This window comes from Thalassophryne amazonica, chromosome 2 (genome assembly GCF_902500255.1).
Source record: "Thalassophryne amazonica chromosome 2, fThaAma1.1, whole genome shotgun sequence".
NCBI lineage: Eukaryota > Metazoa > Chordata > Actinopteri > Batrachoidiformes > Batrachoididae > Thalassophryne > Thalassophryne amazonica.
In genome coordinates this window covers 49,568,433-49,589,773 of record NC_047104.1, presented here as the reverse complement: position 1 = coordinate 49,589,773, position 21,341 = coordinate 49,568,433, and the positions used below count along the sequence as shown (strand labels likewise).

Below are 21,341 nucleotides of genomic sequence, written 5' to 3'. Positions count from 1 at the left end.
TGGTTTTAACTTTTGTTTTTGTAAAGCTAATGTTATATAATGGCCATAAAATCAATGGGATAATGAAGTGGTTTGTAACGCCTTACTTGTGACTGTCTAATACATTTTCGGCAAGGAAGAACAATAAATCAAGATTAGCGATGGCCTCTGATCAGCAGGACAACAGTCTCAATAAACAAAGCACAGCCACGCTGCAGTTCTCCCCCAACAGTCACTCTTGGCAGAGCCGTACTCGCCGTTAGCGTGTTTTAGTGAGCTGACTCCAGAAAGGCCGTCAGTCGGGCTGAAATGAAGTGGGATGGAGCATTCCTGTGTGCAGACAGTCTGCAGCAGATTGCCTGCCTCTCTCTCTTGGGCAGGGCGTGCTGGGGGCCATTTGCCCCCGCGCTCTTGCCTCTAATTTCCCACAAGACCAGATGGCACCATCATTCACCACTACCATAGAAAGTACAGGGAGGCGGAGGTTGGCAATTGGAGGCAGACGGGAGGTGAGGGGGAAGATATATGCAAGTGAACATGAGGACAATCAACAGCCGAGGAGGATTAGAATATATTTCTCACATGGAGGAAAATATATGTTAATGCGGCTTGTGGCTGATGTTAAGCTCCTATTAGTGCAAGATTTAATTAGGTAACCTCACCTAAATGCTGCAAATCGTTCTTGTAAAAAACAATTAGTAATTAATAAATCGTGTTCTGATTAGTGTTTCATAATGACAAAGAATGACAGCTTAATTAGACTGACATCAGTGCAATTCCACATTTATTCTTACATGATAATCACATTCCTTCCCGACTATGAAACAACTATGTAGAAATGACAATACGTGTCTGAAACACAGGCCCTCTTTAGAGTGCAAACAGCCGCCGAAGCCAGAAATGCCCTGTCATACAATGTGAACCAGAGCACCGCCCTCGTAGAGCGCAACCTTCCGCCAACACTGATTTCCAATTCCACAAATTTTTACCTTGGAAAAATTTGTCAAGGTCAAAGTCCTGTTAGAAGTGGCTAGATTAGATGGGATCAAATGTCAGGAGTATGAATTTAGTTCATGCACTTGAATCAAAGTTTTTGTCAGGTTTTATTCAGATTTTTTGGTTTCTGAATTCTTTTTCAGATAAACATTGCTTATCTCTGCTGTGCACAATTTGTCATTGCTTTTTGTCACTTGGTTTCCAACTGATAACTGGAAGATAAACAGGCATAAAACTGGAACCTCCACACAATTTTGGTGGTGTAGGTAAATCCATAACAGAAAAATGAGAGTGACTGATGCACTTTTGATTAGGATATAATGCTAAATGTACACCAAATGGGCTTTTCAGTATTAAATTCAAATGCCTACAAAATCCACAATCCGGATCAGATCCAAATCAAACTTTGTCAGGTGATAGTGAGTGACAGTCTGCATCTCACATTCAAAGATGACAGTGATTGGGGCATGTTTGATTAAGATATAATGTAAAATATACATTAAATGTGGGTTTCAATGTTAAATTTAAGTGGCCCTGACTTCGTCGCCCTCCAACTTAGTTGGCGGAGGTAATAAATACAGTAAATAACAGACATGTTTTTTAAAGAGGTCCTGAAAGCTAACATCAGTCATTGGGTTGCTTAATGGGGCACTCCAGCGTGTTTCTGCCTGGATTCAACTTTTCACTGAATTAATGATTTTAATTGGTACAGTGTCACGAACTCAAAAGCTACATAATGTAATTGTATTGGGGTAAGCTACAGACGACCGCTTTTTGATGCCACTGAACAAGTCGAAATGTCATTAGAAGTGCCTGGTAACACAGAGAGGATCTCTATAGAGGTAAATGTGTGCATGTTTACCTCATTAAATGTTCTAAAACTGCTGATTATACAGTTCGTTGCTAACCTTAGCCTCTTGGTCATACAGTGGCGCTGCTCTCTGAGTCACCACAAGTCGATTGTTGATGATAGGTTCGTTTCTGTTGAGAGCTGAAATTTGCTGCATCAATTAAAATCACTGTCGTGAAAAGTTTTTGAGTAAAAAGCTGAACCCAAAAAATATCTAAAAAATAGAGCTGAGGTTGAAAAAAGTGTTAAATATGGATGTCGGCATTCTGCATTCATTACGCCCATATTTGTGTCCATTTTTTTGAAAGCTTACACATACGGACAAAACAAAGCAATACCAAAGTAAATCATAGCAGCAGTGAAGCTAAAGTTCAGGTGAGACAACACCTCAAAGTAAAAGGACACCACAAAGAACTTTAGCGATGACACAATATTTACAAATATTTAATGGCGGTACACATTCTGTCGACACCACTGACTACGCTTTTGTCTCTTTTGTGGTCAAAACTTTACTTCTTCTTCCACCATTTCCATATTTGATGCCAAAAATGTTCAAGAGAGTCTGCAGTGCCCTCTAGAGGATATTTTGCTTAACATCCATGTTAATGTAAAGGATGTATGGAAGCATGTTGGGTAGTGACAATGACACATTAGTAATGCACAGATACATTTTTGTATATAAATTCAAAGAATTCTTTATTCACAACAACTCTGTCTAGTTGCAACTAGTGTGCCTAGATAAAGAGTGCAGCTTCAACTCAGAACATGGCGCCATTTTGGTTCCAACTACGCTGAACTACTGAATGAACCTTTAATGTTTTCAACATTTTAAAATCATTTAACCACATACAGCAACACATCCAGGTACAGGTGCTATCAAAATAAATATAAAAATAGTTAAGCTATCAAATTCACATAAATTTACACTTTATGATGATTTATTTAATGAATTTAAAGCCTGATTTATGCAGCTGCAGCTCTGTAACTGTATCATACAATGACGTGCGTGACAGTTTTAAAGATCTCCGTCTCTGGATTTTTCTTTATTCTGGACTAATTTGACTCTCATCAAGCTACAATCATCACCTCCAAATCAAAGGTAAGTTGTACAATTTCCTCTTTTATCGACTTCATGCTGTAAAGTTGTGGACTTTTCTGATCCGTTTGTAATCGCACTGCAAAAACTGTTATAATATGATGGCAGACAAAGGAGTGAAAGCAGCAAAGTGTCAAATCACAGCCGACTGTGATTTGACACTTTTCTGCTTTTACTGCGCAGCCTGCAGCCTGATGTGCACGCCAGGCTACGACTCCGAGTCTGTGCACAATGTGAAAAAAATAAATGGTCAGACTTTTAATTATGAAAATGACTCCGGTCCCACATGCGAGGGGTTTAATGGAAATACACTGCGACCAGACAGGGCGTTTTATCCAATGTGAGGGAAAAATACGTTGTACAAAATCCGTTATATATATTTATTACATGGAAAACTTTGGGACTTTTTTGTCCAGTGACTGCGAATATCTGATTTATACCATAATGGTTTAGGTGAGTTTTATTGTACGTGGAACTGAACACCAAATTTATCTCTCAAAGTTTTAATGATGTAGTCGCTTCCATCCCACACAGCTGACTTTATTTTGCCAAATGTTTCTTCTGTTCGGATCTGAAGGGAATCTGTACATCTTGAAGCCCTTGTTGTGTCTATTTGTGCCTCCAAATGCACAGCAAACCTGCATTTTCAGCAAATAAATAAATAGCTGGATTTACATGCAGATAGATTAACAGTGAATGCTATTTTGAACCAAAGATGGCACCATGAGTCACGTGACCGATTTTTTTCAACTCAACATGTCTCCATTCTCTCTATCTAGGCACAACTTGTGGACTTTGTTTTGAAAAGTGTGAAAGCTGCACCAGATTATCATCTGGACCTAACAGATTGTTTGTGGCCATAAAAAAGGTGGTCTCAGTCATCAAACTGGTCCAGTTTGTTTTGAGCAAGAAAACATTTTTCTGGATCAAGTTGAGTTTTCAGACCAATTACAGGAAGCTGCAGTAGAGTCGTCTGTACTAGTCACTCATGTTATTGGCCTCTCCTAAAACAGAACTGTGGATTATTTGCACCTTTGCCTCATGTCTGATTGGTAACAACACAACATTTGCACAATGAGGATCTTTTGGCATACTGGAACTCGTCTCACATGTTGCACATTGTTAAACTCATTGACTCAAACACTGATAACTTTGGAATTAGCAACATCCATCTAAAACCAAGTATAAGGAACTGCAGCGAGTTCAGAGGGCGTGTCTCACAGACCACAGGCCGACCAGGTCCGGGTTTTTACGTAACAAGCACTCTTCTTTTAAATATATAACTTTTTTATTTTCAAATGCAAGTCACAGGACTTAATTTACAAAAATACAAAAGCAGAGATTTTTCCCCCTTATAAGAGAAACAAAACAGAACCCTATAATTACCCTTGACTCCCCGCCCACTCCCCAACACATGATCGTAACAAGCAATCTTAAGCATACTATTGTTGCTGCAAATGTCTATTTTACACGCAAGGTGAGCTGTCCATGGTTCTGATCAGATGTGGAATGTGTATTAATGTGGTGATGCAACCTTAAATAACAGAATACATTGTGAAATTGGGGATTTATGTGCCATCTGTTGAGAGGTTTTGAATGAAAGTAGGTTGAAGACAGTTTATGATCTCAGAAATTTACACACTATCAGTTTCCTGTCATTCCATCATCAGTGCAGGATGAAACCAACATATGCACATTATCTATCAAAAACAAAAAACATTGGATGCAGTTGGTATGGAGACCAGCAAATCAAAGTAAAATAAAAACTAAATATCACAGTAAAAACACTTCACTTGGATAACATTAATATGCTGTAAATACAGCTGCAATCCTTTTAATGTGCACAGAAACGTGCACCAATGAAGGAAAAAATGATCTATACTGAAGCTGGTGAATATTAATTCTGCAGGATCTATACTGATTTCTCTATGATCGTGTATGTGCAACAGACTTATGTGACCAAGAAGAGAAATATATATTATTTAGCCAAAATTTGCAAGGAGAGATTCTACATGCGCAGACACACAGTCCAGACCATAAATATTTGGACAGCAACACACACATATATCTATCTATATGTATGTATATATAACAGAGAAGTTTCAGAAGAAGTCGGTTTCAGCATTTTTTCCGGATATTCCACTGTTAAAGGAGATTTTTTTTAATGAAAGACGTGCGGACGGGTCCGCGCGTTGGGATGCAGCCGGCGCGGTGCGGCGGCACAGGAAAAACACCTCCGTGTTGATAACCATTTGTAAAATCCAGGCGACTTTTGATGGCTTTCAGTGGAGTGAGTATATGAGAAATTGTTTAACAGCTGGACATGTTCCAACTTGTCCTTAAGGCTTCCAACAGAGGTGTTTTTCCTGTGGTGGAGCGTCACGGCGGCTGCGAGCCGATGCTGCAATCCGTCCGCACGTCTTTCATTAAAAAAAATCTCCTTTAACAGTGGAATATCCGGAAAAAATGCTGAAACCGACTTCTTCTGAAACGTCTCTGTTCTCTCACGACGTCCTGGATCAATAGAGCCAGAAATGTGGAGGTTTTCAGCTTGAAACAGGCTGACGACGGCGCCTGAGAGCGCTGCGCGACGTCTCGCACCGTGGGAAGTCCTTAAAGCGACAGTATCACCTCAAAATCTCTCATCAGCCGTTAAAATTTTCACTGAAAACCAGCTTAATTTTTCGAACCGTGTCCACTTCGATGTGTCTCACAGGTTTAGAAAACATTTTTATCAAACAAAGCGCCAGTCTCTCAGCAACTTCTCAGACAAAGGAATTCCGACGAGGGGCTGGACGACTCCTCCCACAAGGAGTGCTCACAGGCGAATGATGTCACCGACAGGCGTGGAAAAACTCACGCATGCGCACGAGGGTTCAAGCATGTCTGACATAAAAACATATGAATGAAATCCATATAGTTTTTGAAAAAAAATAAAAAGGACCTATACTTTATTGACAGACCTCGTATATATATATATATATATATATATATATATATATATATATATATATATATATATATATATATATATATATACAAGGTGAACATGCTGGATGTGGAGGTCCTGGGCTGGTGTGGTTACACGTGGTCTGCGGTTGTGAGGCTGGTTGGATGTACTGCCAAATTCTCTGAAACACCTTTGGAGACGGCATATGGTAGAGAAATGAACATTCAATACACGAGCAACAGCTCTGGTTGACATTCCTGCTGTCAGCATGCCAATTGCACGCTCCCTCAAATCTTGCGACATCTGTGGCATTGTGCTGTGTGATAAAACTGCACCTTTCAGAGTGGCCTTTTATTGTGGACAGTCTAAGGCACACCTGTGCACTAATCATGGTGTCTAATCAGCATCTTGATATGGCACACCTGTGAGGTGGGATGGATTATCTCAGCAAAGGAGACGTGCTCACTATCACAGATTTAGACTGGATTGTGAACAATATTTGAGGGAAATGGTGATATTGTGTATGTGGAAAACGTTTTAGATCTTTGAGTTCATCTCATACAAAATGGGAGCAAAACCAAAAGTGTTGCGTTTATATTTTTGTTGAGTGTATATTGCCTCTAACACTCAAGATGTGTGTATATTGTAGAATGTTACCTTGAAAGCAGTTCAGCATTTTCCAACCTTGGCTGTATTTTTACATGTTTTGGTTGAATCTTCTCACTTGGAAAAAGAATGAATATTATTGAAGCAATATGGATTTAGACCGCAAACACCATTGCACTTTCAACGGCTACATAATGCAATGGCACGGGAAAAGCTAATGCTGCTTTCCATTGCACACTGGAAGTCGATAATTCAGAGTCTGTATTTCCAACATCAGATCTAAATGCACTCCAGTGCATCTGCTCAGGAAAACACAGATGGCCAGTGTTTGTATGGCTGGGGACATCAACTTCATTTATGTGATACTTTCAGCCGCCATCTTGGGAGGGAGATTGTAATAAATTTGTGACCCACATTCAAGTCAGTACATTCAAGTAAAAACTGACAAAAAGAATTCTGCTTACCGCTCATTGTGTGCACTGCCATATTGCTGTGACATCAGATTGGTGAACTCATTCTACACGGATCTTTCCTGAGTTAAATTGGGGCTAATTTCTAAAGACCCATCAAATGCCCTTGAATAATATGGCCCATTAATAATACGGCTCCTTTGTACCCAGCATTCAGGTGAGTACTCTCTCGATTGCTATGTACGCTCGAACATGCCCCAACTGGATTTGCACCATGTGCTTTAGACAGTGCAATATAGAACCCCAGTGTCTGTGCTGCAGAAACAGCGCATGTTTCATATGGTGCACTTTGCATCACTCTAACAAATGCTGCAAGGGAGCCCTGGTCTAAAAAGACCACTCCTGGGCACAAAAATAGGGCAGAGCAGCAAACAGCATATTCATTAATGCTCCTCTTCTTACAGACTCCTTTACCGTAAAAAAGCCTCTTAACTGTGCCTTCATCCGAGACGTGCGAACTACACAAAATATAGCCCTGTGCGGACAGCGCGTTGATGCTACACATCCAAAATTAACAGTCTAATATTTAACTCTGCAGAATGTGAAACGCCCTCGTTTTGCCGTTTTCTTGCACTTTCTCTCCTGGCCTTATAGCTGCGGCTGACAAACTCATACTGAGACGCTCCCCTTCAGGCAGCTCTGTGTATCAAAGTGTAGCTCCTCATCCTTTACAGGTCTGAAGCCATGGATGGATATGTTTTTAACAGGGGTCTGTCTGCGAGGCACTTTAGTCATCCTGAGCAGCGCACAAAACAACAGCGCAGTCCTGAAAGCTGAGGTGAGGATGAGACGGGAGACGGGGGGCCCAGCAGCGCCACGCAGCCTGCTGTAGCTCCCACTAATGCTGCCAGCTCTACGAGACAATTCATCCCCTGATCTTGTGTCCAGACAACCCATTTGAGCTTCAAAATAATGATCTGACCTGATTACCCACCGGCAAGGCAGCATCTCAGGCAAGGACAGAAGGAGGGAGGCAAAGGCAGAGAAATGACGAAAATGATGGATATGTCAGTGAGAGACTTTCGGACGACACATCATATATTTTGGATGATAAACTGTAAAATAAACCCACACAATGTTGAGATTCGGCGCTCAATCGAGCCGCTTCCACCCCTGCAAAAAACCCCCGTAGCGCTCTCCGATTACTTTTAGCACATGGATACCTGAAGATTTAAAGCACTATTGATTTAAAGTGCAGCACAAAAGGCCTGAAATAACAGTGGTTTATAAGCATGCCCTCAGTATGACTGAGCATTGCTTACACTCTTATGATTAATTGTAGTTTGAATAATGAGACGAGGGAGGATATTAATAGTGAATATCAGCTCCACTGACATAGGCTGAAAATTTTCTTTTCTTATTCTGTTCAGACCTTCACACTGATTTAGCAAAACACACAGCGTCGTGGCTGCCAGCAGCAGAGGAGACCCGGCCCTCGGGCGACGGCAAGCCTGATTGTGTTCAGATAAGGACATGCTCAATTCTGCCTCACACTATTTGCATTTTTTTCCCCCGGGCTTCACACAAATTGAAAGGTATGCAGATCAACACAGGTTTATGCGACGGGATTGTAATGAGTTGAAACAATGAAGTCCAATGTGTTCTCTCTTTAACCCTGGCGCCTGATTGGACTGTCAAGATCTCACGGAATCGGAACGAGAGCTACACAGAAAACAAGGAAGGAAAATAATAAACGGCACTGAGTCAGCCGGTCATTTGCCAAAATATGCAGGCCTTTTTTTTTTCCCCCTGTCGTGTTCTGCTGGAGGTTTGGCTCATGTTCAGATTAAAGCCCGGAGACTTTGCCCCCAGCTCCAAGTGCTTTCGCTTTGTTCCCCTGTGGAGAATGATGAACAACCAACTGGCAGCACACAAAAAGTAACCTTGCAAAAGTTAAGGTTTAGAATAGAAAAGCAGAAGACATCAATGAGATGGTATCGCTCCTATAAATCTGAGACTGAAGGCGTAATAAAGTCAGCGTAATCATGACAGTGATGCCATCATAAATATTACTTCTTCATCTTGTTTTACATTCTTTGTCAAAGACCAAGACAGTCGAGAGAAAATCTTACACTTGTTTCACCAGTAATTTAAAGACCCTTTCAAGAACTATTTTAAAGCATAAAATTATTGTAAATCGCTTATTTTTTCTTTCTTTCTTTCTTTCTTTTTTTTTTTTTTTTTTTTTTTTTACAACAAACATTCCACAAACTGTAAAAATGAAAGGCACCAGATGGCTGTTGCATACCCTATGTGGTGCAGGAGTTCATCACATGACTTCTGTGTGGCATCATTCTCAAGTCATTCATACCAATCAATAAATATTTTGCTGACCAATATATGCATTAGATCATTCGACTAGGCTTCTTAGTCTATGCAATATACCAAAAAAAAAGTGTGTTTTTGTACCATGTGTTGTGTGGGCCGCTGAAGAGGAGGTACTGCTGGCCCACCACCACCAGAGGGCGCCCTGCCTGGAGTGCGGGCTCCAGGCACCAGAGGGCGCTGCCGCATCATGGGAGTAGCCTGGGTGACAGCTGTCACCCATCACCAGACACAGCTGTTCTACTCAGCACCGAGGTATATCAGGAGGACGGCGTCTCCACCTCAGTGCCGAGATATCGCCTAAGACCAAGGTAGTATTCTCTGCAGTTATACATTGCATCATCAGCTAAGACTGTTAAAACCTTTTTCAGGACTGGTGACTACTGAAAACCTCATTTTTTGGATAAGTACTCACCTTCCTGCTATACTTTGCCAAGAGGTGGAGGCGGCTTCTCCCCTCTCTGTTACTGGGTGCGTTCATCCACTCCTGTGTGTTGTTGCTCTCTCCTGCCAGCAGTACCGGATCCGACGAGCGGAGGCAGTGGCCACCTGGGAATTCGGGACTTGGCGGTTCCAGTATTTCCAGGGTTCGGTGGCAGAGGAGATCTGGGTGGTTCCGGTTCGACTGAGACAGACGTCTCCTACCTTCGAGCCTGCCCACACGACACCAGCGGATTCGACCCCAAATTGTGTTTGTTGTATTACTCGTGCTTGTTTCAGTAGTAAATCTTGTTATTTACTCTCTCCATTGTCCGTTCATTGTGCCCCCTGTTGTGGGTCCGTGTTCCTACACTTTCACAACAGGATATCTCGGCCAGCGTCATGGATCCCGAGGGGCGTCAACCGGCTGTTGAACGGCCAATGGAAGACCAAGGCGCGGCGGAGGCTTCGGGAGGGGTAATCGGTGAGTTGCAGCGGATCCTCACCGCTTTCACCTCTCGGATCGACTTAATGACCGAGCAGCACGTTCTCCTAAACCGCAGGGTGGAGGCTCTCGCCGCACAAGTGGAGGCGCGCCCTTCGGGCGCCGCTGCGGCTCTCCCTCCCGAGGACCCTGCGTGCGAAAGTAACGTTCCACTGGTCGTTCAACGGTCCCTCCCTCCGTCCCCAGAAGCATACATAAGCCCTCCAGAACCGTACGGAGGCTGTGTGGAGACGTGCGCGGACTTTCTTATGCAGTGTTCGCTCGTCTTCACTCAGCGTCCCGTGATGTACGCGACTGATGCTAGCAAAGTAGCTTATGTGATAAATCTGCTTCGCGGGGAGGCACGCGCTTGGGCTACAGTGCTCTGGGAGCAGAACTCACGGCTCCTTCATACATACGATGGGTTTGTACGGGAGCTCAGAACGGTGTTCGATCATCCCAACAGAGGAGAGTCCGCTTCAACCGCACTACTGTCCATACGACAGGGACGTCGGAGCGCAGCTGCCTATGCAGTCGCCTTCCGCATCGCGGCGGCGAGATCCGGCTGGAATAGCACTGCCCTCCGCGCTGCCTTTGTAAACGGACTGTCTCTGGTCCTAAAAGAGCACCTGGTGGCTAAGGACGAACCGCGGGATTTAGATGGGCTCATCGATCTAGTCATACGACTCGACAACCGGTTAGAAGAACGCCGTCGGGAACGAGGCGAAGGGCGTGGCCAGGCACGCGTCGTCCCTCTCCCTTCCGGGTCCGATCGAGCTCCGCCCTCCCCACGCTCCTCTGTTCCTGCGCTCCATGCGCCTATGGCTCCCCCTGCTGACGAAGCTATGGACACGAGCAGGGCAACATTTAGGGCACCTGGAGCACAAAGGAGGCGGGCCCACGGAGCTTGTTATGTTTGTGGCTCGAGTGAGCATATGGCAAACGACTGCCCCGAGCGGTTAAACTCCAACGCCCGCCCCTAGAGACTGGGCCAGGGGTGGGCCAAAACATTCACGTGGGACACACCCACATTGCTACACGACTCCCAGTCACGATCCTTTATGAGGATTCAACCCTGAAGGCCCCAGCACTGGTGGACACGGGCTCTGAGGGGAATCTGCTTGACAGTAGATGGGCCAGGAAGATAGGGCTCCCTCTGGTGGCTCTTACCTCGCCTGTGCAGGTTCGGGCACTAGATGGCTCCCTACTCCCACCAATCACACATAAGACACCTCCAGTAACTCTGGTGGTGTCAGGTAACCACCGGGAGGTGATCGAGTTCTTCGTGACTCAGGCCACCTCCCGTGTGGTTTTAGGGTTTCCATGGATGCTAAAGCACAATCCCCGGATTGATTGGCCGTCCGGGGTAGTGGTTCAGTGGAGCGAAACCTGCCATCGGGAGTGTCTAGGTTCCTCGGTTCCTCCCGGCTCCCAAGCTACGGAGGAGGTCCGAGTCCCGCCCAATCTGAAGGCGGTGCCAGCGGAGTACCATGACCTCGCTGATGTGTTCAGCAAGGATCTGGCTCTCACGCTTCCTCCTCACCGCCCGTACGATTGTGCCATTGATTTGGTTCCAGGCAGTGAGTTTCCGTCCAGTAGGCTGTACAACCTCTCACGGCCGGAGCGTGAATCAATGGAGACCTACATCCGGGACTCATTAGCTGCCGGGTTGATCCGGAATTCCACCTCTCCGATGGGTGCTGGTTTCTTTTTTGTGGGTAAAAAGGATGGCGGGCTTCGTCCATGCATTGACTATAGGGGGTTGAACGAAATCACGGTTCGCAATCGATACCCGTTGCCCCTGTTGGATTCGGTGTTCACCCCCTTGCATGGAGCCAATATCTTCACCAAACTTGATCTTAGGAATGCCTATCATTTGGTTCGGATCCGGAAGGGAGACGAATGGAAGACGGCATTTAACACCCCGTTGGGCCATTTTGAGTACCTGGTCATGCCGTTCGGTCTCACTAACGCTCCCGCGACCTTCCAAGCGTTGGTAAACGATGTCCTGCGGGACTTCCTGCACCGGTTCGTCTTCGTGTATCTGGACGATATACTCATCTTTTCCCCGGATCCTGAGACTCATGTCCGGCATGTCCGTCAGGTCCTGCAGCGGTTGTTGGAGAACCGCCTGTTTGTGAAGGGCGAGAAGTGTGAGTTCCACCGCACTTCTTTGTCCTTCCTGGGGTTTATCATCTCCTCTAACTCCGTCGCCCCGGACCCGGCCAAGGTTGCGGCGGTGAGAGATTGGCCCCAACCTACAAGCCGTAGGAAGCTGCAACAGTTCCTCGGTTTTGCTAATTTTTATAGGAGGTTCATTAAGGGCTACAGTCAGGTAGTTAGCCCCCTGACAGCCCTGACCTCTCCAAAAGTTCCCTTCACCTGGTCGGACCGGTGCGAGGCCGCGTTCAAGGAGTTGAAACGGCGCTTCTTGTCTGCACCAGTTCTGGTGCAGCCCGATCCTAGCCGCCAGTTAGTGGTTGAAGTGGATGCCTCGGACTCAGGGATAGGAGCGGTGCTCTCCCAGAGCGGGAAGACCGATAAGGTCCTTCACCCGTGTGCCTATTTTTCTCGCAGGTTGACCCCCGCTGAACGGAATTATGACGTCGGCAATCGGGAACTCCTTGCTGTGAAAGAGGCCCTCGAAGAGTGGAGACATCTGTTGGAGGGAACAGCCGTGCCATTCATGGTTTTCACTGACCATCGGAACCTGGAGTACATCAGAACCGCCAAGCGTCTGAACCCCAGGCAAGCCCGCTGGTCACTGTTCTTTGGCCGTTTTGACTTCCGGATTACCTACCGTCCCGGGACCAAGAATCAGAGATCGAATGCATTGTCCCGGGTGCACGAAGATGAGGTCAAAACGGAACCGTCGGATCCCCCGGATCCCATCATCCCGGAGTCCGCTATCGTGGCCGCCCTCACCTGGGACGTGGAGAAGACCGTCCGGGAGGCCCTGACCCGTGTCCCGGACCCCGGAAACGGACCAAAAACAGACTATACGTCCCACCAGAGGCTAGAGCTGCAGTCCTGGACTTCTGTCACGGTTCTAAGCTCTCCTGTCACCCAGGGGTGCGAAGGACCGTGGCAGTCGTCCGGCAACGCTTCTGGTGGGCATCCCTGGAGACCGACGTCCGGGACTACGTCCAGGCCTGTACCACCTGCGCCAGGGGCAAGGCCGACCATAGGAAGACCTCAGGGCAGCTACAGCCATTGCCCGTGCCTCATCGCCCCTGGTCCCACATCGGCCTGGACTTCGTCACGGGTCTCCCGCCGTCCCAGGGAAACACCGTCGTCTTCACGATAGTGGACCGTTTCTCCAAGGCGGCCCACTTCGTGGCCCTCCCGAAGCTCCCTACGGCCCAGGAGACAGCGGACCTCCTGGTCCACCACGTCGTCCGTCTGCATGGCATACCATCAGACATCGTCTCCGATCGCGGTCCCCAGTTCACCTCACATGTCTGGAGGAGCTTCTGCCGGGAACTGGGGGCCACGGTCAGCCTCTCGTCTGGGTACCACCCCCAGACCAACGGGCAGGCAGAGCGGGCGAATCAAGAACTGGAGCAGACACTTCGCTGTGTGACAGCCGCGCACCCGACGGCCTGGAGTACCCACCTGGCCTGGATCGAGTACGCCCACAACAGCCAAGTGTCATCAGCCACCGGCCTCTCCCCGTTTGAGGTGTGCTTGGGGTATCAGCCCCCCTTGTTTCCGGTGGTTGAGGGAAGAGGTCGGTGTGCCCTCGGTCCAGGCCCACCTACGGAAGTGCCGTCGGGTGTGGCGGGCCGCCCGCTCTGCCTTGTTGCAGGCCCGGACGAGGGCGAAGAAACATGCAGACCGGCGGCGAGCCCCGGCCCCCAAGTATCGTCCTGGGCAGGAGGTCTGGTTGTCCACGAAGGACATTCCCCTACAGGTTGATTCTCCAAAACTGCAAGAACGGTACATCGGACCTTATAAGATCCTCAAGGTCATCAACCCCGCCGCAGTGAGGCTCCAGCTTCCGGCCTCACTGCGGATCCATCCAGTCTTCCATGTTTCCCGGATCAAGCCTCTTCACACCTCACCCCTCTGCACCCCGGGTCCGGCGCCGCCTCCTGCCCGGATCATCGACAGGGTCACCGGCTTGGGACTGTCCGCCGGCTCCTTGACATCCGTCGGATGGGCCGGGGTTTTCAGTATCTGGTGGACTGGGAGGGGTACGGCCCCGAGGAGCGCTCCTGGGTGAAGAAGGGCTTCATCCTGGACCCGGCCCTCCTGGCCGACTTCTACCGACGCCGTCCGGACAAGCCCGGTCGTGCGCCAGGAGGCGCCCGTTGAGGGGGGGGTCCTGTTGTGTGGGCCGCTGAAGAGGAGGTACTGCTGGCCCACCACCACCAGAGGGCGCCCTGCCTGGAGTGCGGGCTCCAGGCACCAGAGGGCGCTGCCGCATCATGGGAGTAGCCTGGGTGACAGCTGTCACCCATCACCAGACACAGCTGTTCTACTCAGCACCGAGGTATATCAGGAGGACGGCGTCTCCACCTCAGTGCCGAGATATCGCCTAAGACCAAGGTAGTATTCTCTGCAGTTATACATTGCATCATCAGCTAAGACTGTTAAAACCTTTTTCAGGACTGGTGACTACTGAAAACCTCATTTTTTGGATAAGTACTCACCTTCCTGCTATACTTTGCCAAGAGGTGGAGGCGGCTTCTCCCCTCTCTGTTACTGGGTGCGTTCATCCACTCCTGTGTGTTGTTGCTCTCTCCTGCCAGCAGTACCGGATCCGACGAGCGGAGGCAGTGGCCACCTGGGAATTCGGGACTTGGCGGTTCCAGTATTTCCAGGGTTCGGTGGCAGAGGAGATCTGGGTGGTTCCGGTTCGACTGAGACAGACGTCTCCTACCTTCGAGCCTGCCCACACGACACCAGCGGATTCGACCCCAAATTGTGTTTGTTGTATTACTCGTGCTTGTTTCAGTAGTAAATCTTGTTATTTACTCTCTCCATTGTCCGTTCATTGCGCCCCCTGTTGTGGGTCCGTGTTCCTACACTTTCACAACACCATGTTTTGCTTGACTTTTGATCAAACTACTCTGAAATCTAATCACATCTAGACATCTATCCAAATAATATTCCCACCACTTTTGAAGGAAATAAATCCAGTCATTTTTGAGTTATCCTGTTCACACGTGCACACACACACAAACACAAACACATGCACAAATGCATACCGGTAAGTGAAAACATTACCCTGCTATTGCAGCTTTGCAGGCAGAGAAAGCTGACAGTTATAAACTGATGTCCTTAACTGGCAGGAAATGTTCTGCTTTACACAGTCAGCAGTGACAGAAGGTTTGGACTTTGTCCACCAAATTACCTGTAATATTACCAACATCTAATTCCAATAGTTATTATGATGGCTGGGAAAGTCATGCTAAATATTCACACGTTTATGTTTTTTGAAAAATACATGCAGTTTCGATTAATTTTATTTTCAATTTGCAACTTCAAATTGTGCAATTTTGCATTTATGTTCCCTAGCATATAACCACACAACCTCAAAGATCTCAGAAAGTGAGAGAAGTGAGAGAGGCATGTCAGTCTCTGATTGTTGTTCATTTTTTTTATATTGTCATAAATATTGTATTGCAAGTTTCCTTGAAATACTACTGTGTAATTTTGAGGCTTTATCACCAAGCCTCAATGGATAGAGTATTTCCTATATATGTCCCCAAAATGTTTGTTAACAAGAGGTATAAAAAGACCTGAATGTACATAGTCTTCTGCTCAATCTCTGACAAATGCAGGTGCAAATGAAGCAGCCTTCCAGCTCCATTACCATCCCAGTGATTAAACTGTTCAGATTTATAACACAGCAAATCAAGCTTGTCCTTGCTTGTCAGAAACTCAAATTGAATAATTAAAAAAAAAGTTTGTTGATGAACACTGCCCCTTAAACTATAGCGCAAGAACCCCGCCCTCTTCAGGAGAGGATTGTAAATTAAGTACTATCATGTCAAATTGTAGTAGTACACACTTCACAGTGTTTACTAAAAATGAAACATTCCTGAAGGCATAATCACAGAACAAACACAATTTTCAGTTGAATAGATGTTTAAACATAGTAAGGATTTACGTGTCACTCACTCACTCACTCACTCACTCACTCACTCACTCACTCACTCACTCACTCATCTTCAACCACTTACTCCAATTAAGGGCTGCAGGGGGCTGGAGCCTATCCCAGCACTCACAGAACGTGAGGCGGAGTACACCCTCAACCGGACGCCGGCCCATCACAGGGTCACATATAGACAAACAAACACATTCACACCTGCACGCACACCTACGGACAATTTAAAATTTCCAATCCACCAAACCTGCATGGCTTTGGATGTGGGAGGAAGCCGAAGCACCCAGAGAGAACCCACACAAACAGGGGGAGAACATGCAAACTCCACACAGAAAGGCCACAGGTGGGAATCAATCCCATGACCTTCTCACTGTGAGACAACAGTTCTAACCATCAATCCATCATACTGCCAAGGATTTGTGTATCGCGTAGGCTTAAAAAAGTTCACATCTCACTACACTTTACTCTTAAACTAAAATATAAAGAACATCATATTGTCCTGATTCAGTGATTAGTATCCTGTTTTGTTTTTGTTTTTTTCTTAATCTGAAAAGGTTACATTATTTAACCCTTTGGGTTCCAGGGCTATTTTCTAGAGTTGACCATACTTTTAGTAATTCCCATACTAAGGTAAATTTTTTTTAGTATAATGCCCATGTGTTGCATATCAAAATATTCATAATTATCCGTGTTTTCAGAATATCTGTCACATATTTTTCTTAACACTTAGCTAACTGTTAGTTAATGCCATAATAGGCATTAAGTAACAGTTAATTAAGGGTTAACTGTGTTTAGTAATCATTTGTTAATGGTGTTCATGTTAGTAAATGCAGTAATAAGGATTAACTAACAGCAATTAAGAGTTAACTAAGGGGTTTAGTAATCATTTATTAATGGTGCCCATGTCACGTAATGCATTAATAAGCATTACCTAACAGTTAATAAAGCATTAAAGCAACTGTGTTTAGTAATCATTTATTCATGCTGTTCATGTTAGTACATGAAGTAATAAGCATTAACTAACAGTTAATGAAGTGTTAACTGTGGTTAGTAAACATTTATTACTAGTGCTCATGTAAATTAATACATTAGTAAGCATTAACTAACAGTTAATTAAGCATTACCTAATGTGTTTAGCAATCACTATATTGGTGCTCATGTCAGTTAATGCATTAATAACTATTAACAGTAAATGAAGTGTTAACTAAGGTGTTTAATAATCGTATATTAATATTATCAGTATCTTCATTATTATTTAATGTATAAATACACATAATAATCGTATATTAATATTATCAGTATCTTCATTATTATTTAATGTATAAATACACACCTTGATTAAAATAAACACTGGTAATACCAAGTCCTAGGCCCTGAGGCCTGTTGGTGCTGGTGATTATCTCCATATTCTGTAGCAACAAGTAGATGAGATTCTATGACTCCCCCTGGACAGGATGCCAGTCAAATGGAAGTTCCTTCCCCAGCCAAGGCCAGGATCCATTTACAGCTCGGTGGACTGAGACAGATTCAGTGCCTTCTCCAAAGACACAGACAGGTAGCATGAGCAGGATTTGAACTCAGGTCTACATATTGGCAGGCCAGCTTCTTATCCATCTGCTGTTAATAAATGATGACTACATACAGTTCACTCTTCACTCCCTGTTAGTTTGTGTTTATTACTCTATTACCTCATATTAATTAATGTACCCTTATTGTACAGCATTACCTTCAATGTATGTTTTCTTGAAGTTAAACTATTTTAAGACTGTATCTTTCAACTTTGTGTCCTTGTAGCTTAAATCAATAAAATCATAACACATTTCACAGATTTGTGTGTGTTTATGAAGGTAAAAACATTATTCAACCCAAAACCATTTTTTGGGGTGATTTATTTCAGTACCTTAGTGGAAACACTTTAACACACACTGTGCCTGGATTTTTTCATCGAAATGTGAAATTATGTGTGCACACTCAGCTGTTAAACAGGAGATTCAACAGAGAAAACTGCATGTGCCTCACTTTAGGTGCGTGCACATGTGTGTTGTAACATCCCAGCACTGGCCCGGTGTGTGTCACTGAGACCAGCGGTTCCAGTCACCAGCGTGCTACACAGCAAAGGGCCATACCAGCAACTTCAGCGAAGTTCACCTCTCCACAAACCACAGTGCAAGAAAAACAACAGCTCAGGGCTTTGGCGCACACACGTCACCTGGACGTGCTCCAGTTAGCATCTTACCTCCCCACCTCTCCACACATCCAACTACTCCATGCGTGTTCCCAACGTTCCCTAATTACTGTTTATGCCTATATGAGGCCAAATTAATGTTTTGAACAGGATGAGGATACCTTGTGGGGGTTAAAAATATTGCATTAACTATTTAGGAATTAAACACAGAGCCTTCATTTTTAGAGCTCATAAGTAACTGGACAAAAATAATTATTAAGATTATTGTGAATACAAATCACAGCTTTTACAGCCCGTTTTCTTTAGATAAGTCAGGGGATGGACACATGAACATTAATAAGTCACTGAACATGCTTTGCACTTCAATTACATCAATCATTAAGAAATCCAAACAGGATGGTACTGTATGAAAAATCTCACTGGAGTCTGCACCATACAAAAAGGAGGTTAGTGGGGGAAACCACCAAAACACCCATGAAAAGGAGCTACAGGCTTCCGTGGCTGTGATTGGAGAAACTGTGCATAGTCCATCTTTCATCTGTTCCATCACCAATTGCACAGCTTCAAAGTGTAGTGCTACAGAGAAGCTCACTTAACTTCTCCAGTCAGTCATAGATGCCTATCGCTCCTTCATAGTTGTCATAGATGTCTTGGTGGCTTCCCTCACTGGTCTCTTTCTTGCATGGTTAAGGTGCCTTGACACTTGCACAAATCTGATGTGCGCACTTGCACATAATCTGCTGTGCAGGAGAGTAAACTCATTGTAAACCATTGTAAACTGTGAGCGGCTTCGTGCAAGTCCACAAAGAAAATTTTGAAATGTCCAAAATCTCTGTCATGCATTAATTATGTGAACTTCACATGAACATTGCGGAAATAATTAAAAAACAATGCGTGTGAGTGTGTGTGATTGCGTCAGCGCACTGCACCACAGCACAGCTCATCCTGAACGATTATAACAAGATGTTAAATCTATCATAAACATACTTTCACAGCTACTCGTAAGAAGGAATGAACATGCAACTGTTTTACCAAGCCATTACAATAAAAACAAATAATTACCTTTTAGGCTGTTCCAAATGCATTCTCCACCTCACGAAGTGCACGAGATAGAGAGAGAAAAAGAAGGTGCTGCTGAAACGGTCCTCTGTGATTCCGGAAGCGATTAGAGGTGTTTTCATCAGCCAAAGTCAGAGAGAAAACAATTACTCAACTATGAAATACTTATTTTATTTACACAATGTCCAGTGGTACAAAAGGTGGCATCCAGCTGGGAACACAACGGGTGGCATTGTCACGATGAACTGCACGGATGCAGAGCCAAAATGTGTGCAAGTGTCACGGCACCTTTACTCAGTTTTTGCGAAGTACTTCCTCCAGACAGATGAACAGTACATACAGTACTGAAGTCCCCCACTGAATTCCAAGACATATACAGTGACATGGAAATGTTCATGTATCCATCCCCTGACTTGTCTAACAAAAACACTGGCTGTAAAAGTGATGTTATCAACAACAATTCTTCTGTTTAGTGTGTCCAATTACTTATGGGCTGAGAAAGTGGATGGACTGTGCATAAAAATGACTCTAATTCCTAAATGGTTATTGCAATATTTTGGTAACTTTGTTGAATTAAAGCTGAATATCTACATGATTTACATCTTGATTGTTTCATTTTATTTTCAAATTCTACAAAGGCAAAATTTCAAAAAGTGCATCGCTGTCCAAATACTTATAGACCCGAATGCATTCAGTAGAACTGAGTTTGTGCAGGTGGTTTTACAGACGGATGGGTTTTCATTACGTTCTTCCCAGTGTGCAAAGAATGTATGCGGAATACTGTGGTTTGTGTTGTGGATCTGTACCTTGAAGTCTTCTGGAAGCAGTAATTTACTGGTCCTGAGGAAACTGAGAATGTAGCGGAATATCTCGCCGTCCCGATCTATGAAGTAGTGCTGCTTCAAGCTGTCCAACACGATGGGCTCAGTGCCATTGAACAGACGACTGATTCTGAAAATTGAAACACCCACACCACACACACAAACACACACACACACACACACACACACACACACACACACACACACACACCACACACACACACACACACACACACACACACACACACACACACACACACACCACACACACACACACACAACAGAATAAGCCGACTCCCTTCAAATGCATGAAACAATTACCCTCCATTTATTTTTCAATTTTATTAGCAGTAAGCTTGAAATGCATTAGCATCCCAGGTTGAAACAGGGGGCTTAAGGCGCAGTTCCTCCATTCCAGTCTTGTTTGAAGTGTCCCTTCTGCAGAGAGATTACAACAACACACACGCTCGCTGCTTGTACTTACAGAAATTAATGGCACAAATGTAAGAGTACAGCTCTATTATTCCATCTGTCAGTGGGGGAAATGAAACTCAGAGGGATGGTGCAGTGCACGATGGACGGCGCGCTGATGTCAAAATGACATATGGACAAAGACATTTTGTTTTTTGAGGAAAGCTGAGCATCTGCATGTGCAGTAGTATGGCTGGGACTAACAATTATTTTAATTGTCAGTTAATGGAGATAATAACTGATTGATTAATCATTTGTACACAGCTCAGAAACATTCAGTTTACTTGCACTGTAACAGAGAAACACAATGGAAATAAGCCTTAAGCCTTATTGTCTATTTTTACCCTCAATAATTTTTTTTAATCTTGCATGGAGTCTTCCAACTGTGATCACCATGCTTTTATTTTTGTCCAGTAAATCTATCAATTTATTTCAAAAATCCACAAATTCATTTGTTTTCTGACAACCACTTTGAACCAGTTCATCTCACCTCTTAAACCAGGGTACCACTGGC

The 21,341-nt window shown here is 44.8% G+C and overlaps 1 protein-coding gene across 4 annotated transcripts in view; it reads right to left on the bottom strand.

The window, feature by feature from the left end:
* The window catches only part of LOC117524144 (BTB/POZ domain-containing protein kctd15), a 97,807-nt gene that overhangs the window by 31,709 nt on the left and 44,757 nt on the right, over positions 1–21,341 (bottom strand). For all 4 annotated transcript variants that reach the window (XM_034185905.1, XM_034185896.1, XM_034185888.1 and 1 more), the window contains one exon: positions 20,342–20,486. In XM_034185905.1, coding sequence (XP_034041796.1) covers positions 20,342–20,486 — 145 coding nt within the window. The remainder of the gene's footprint in view (positions 1–20,341; positions 20,487–21,341) is intronic.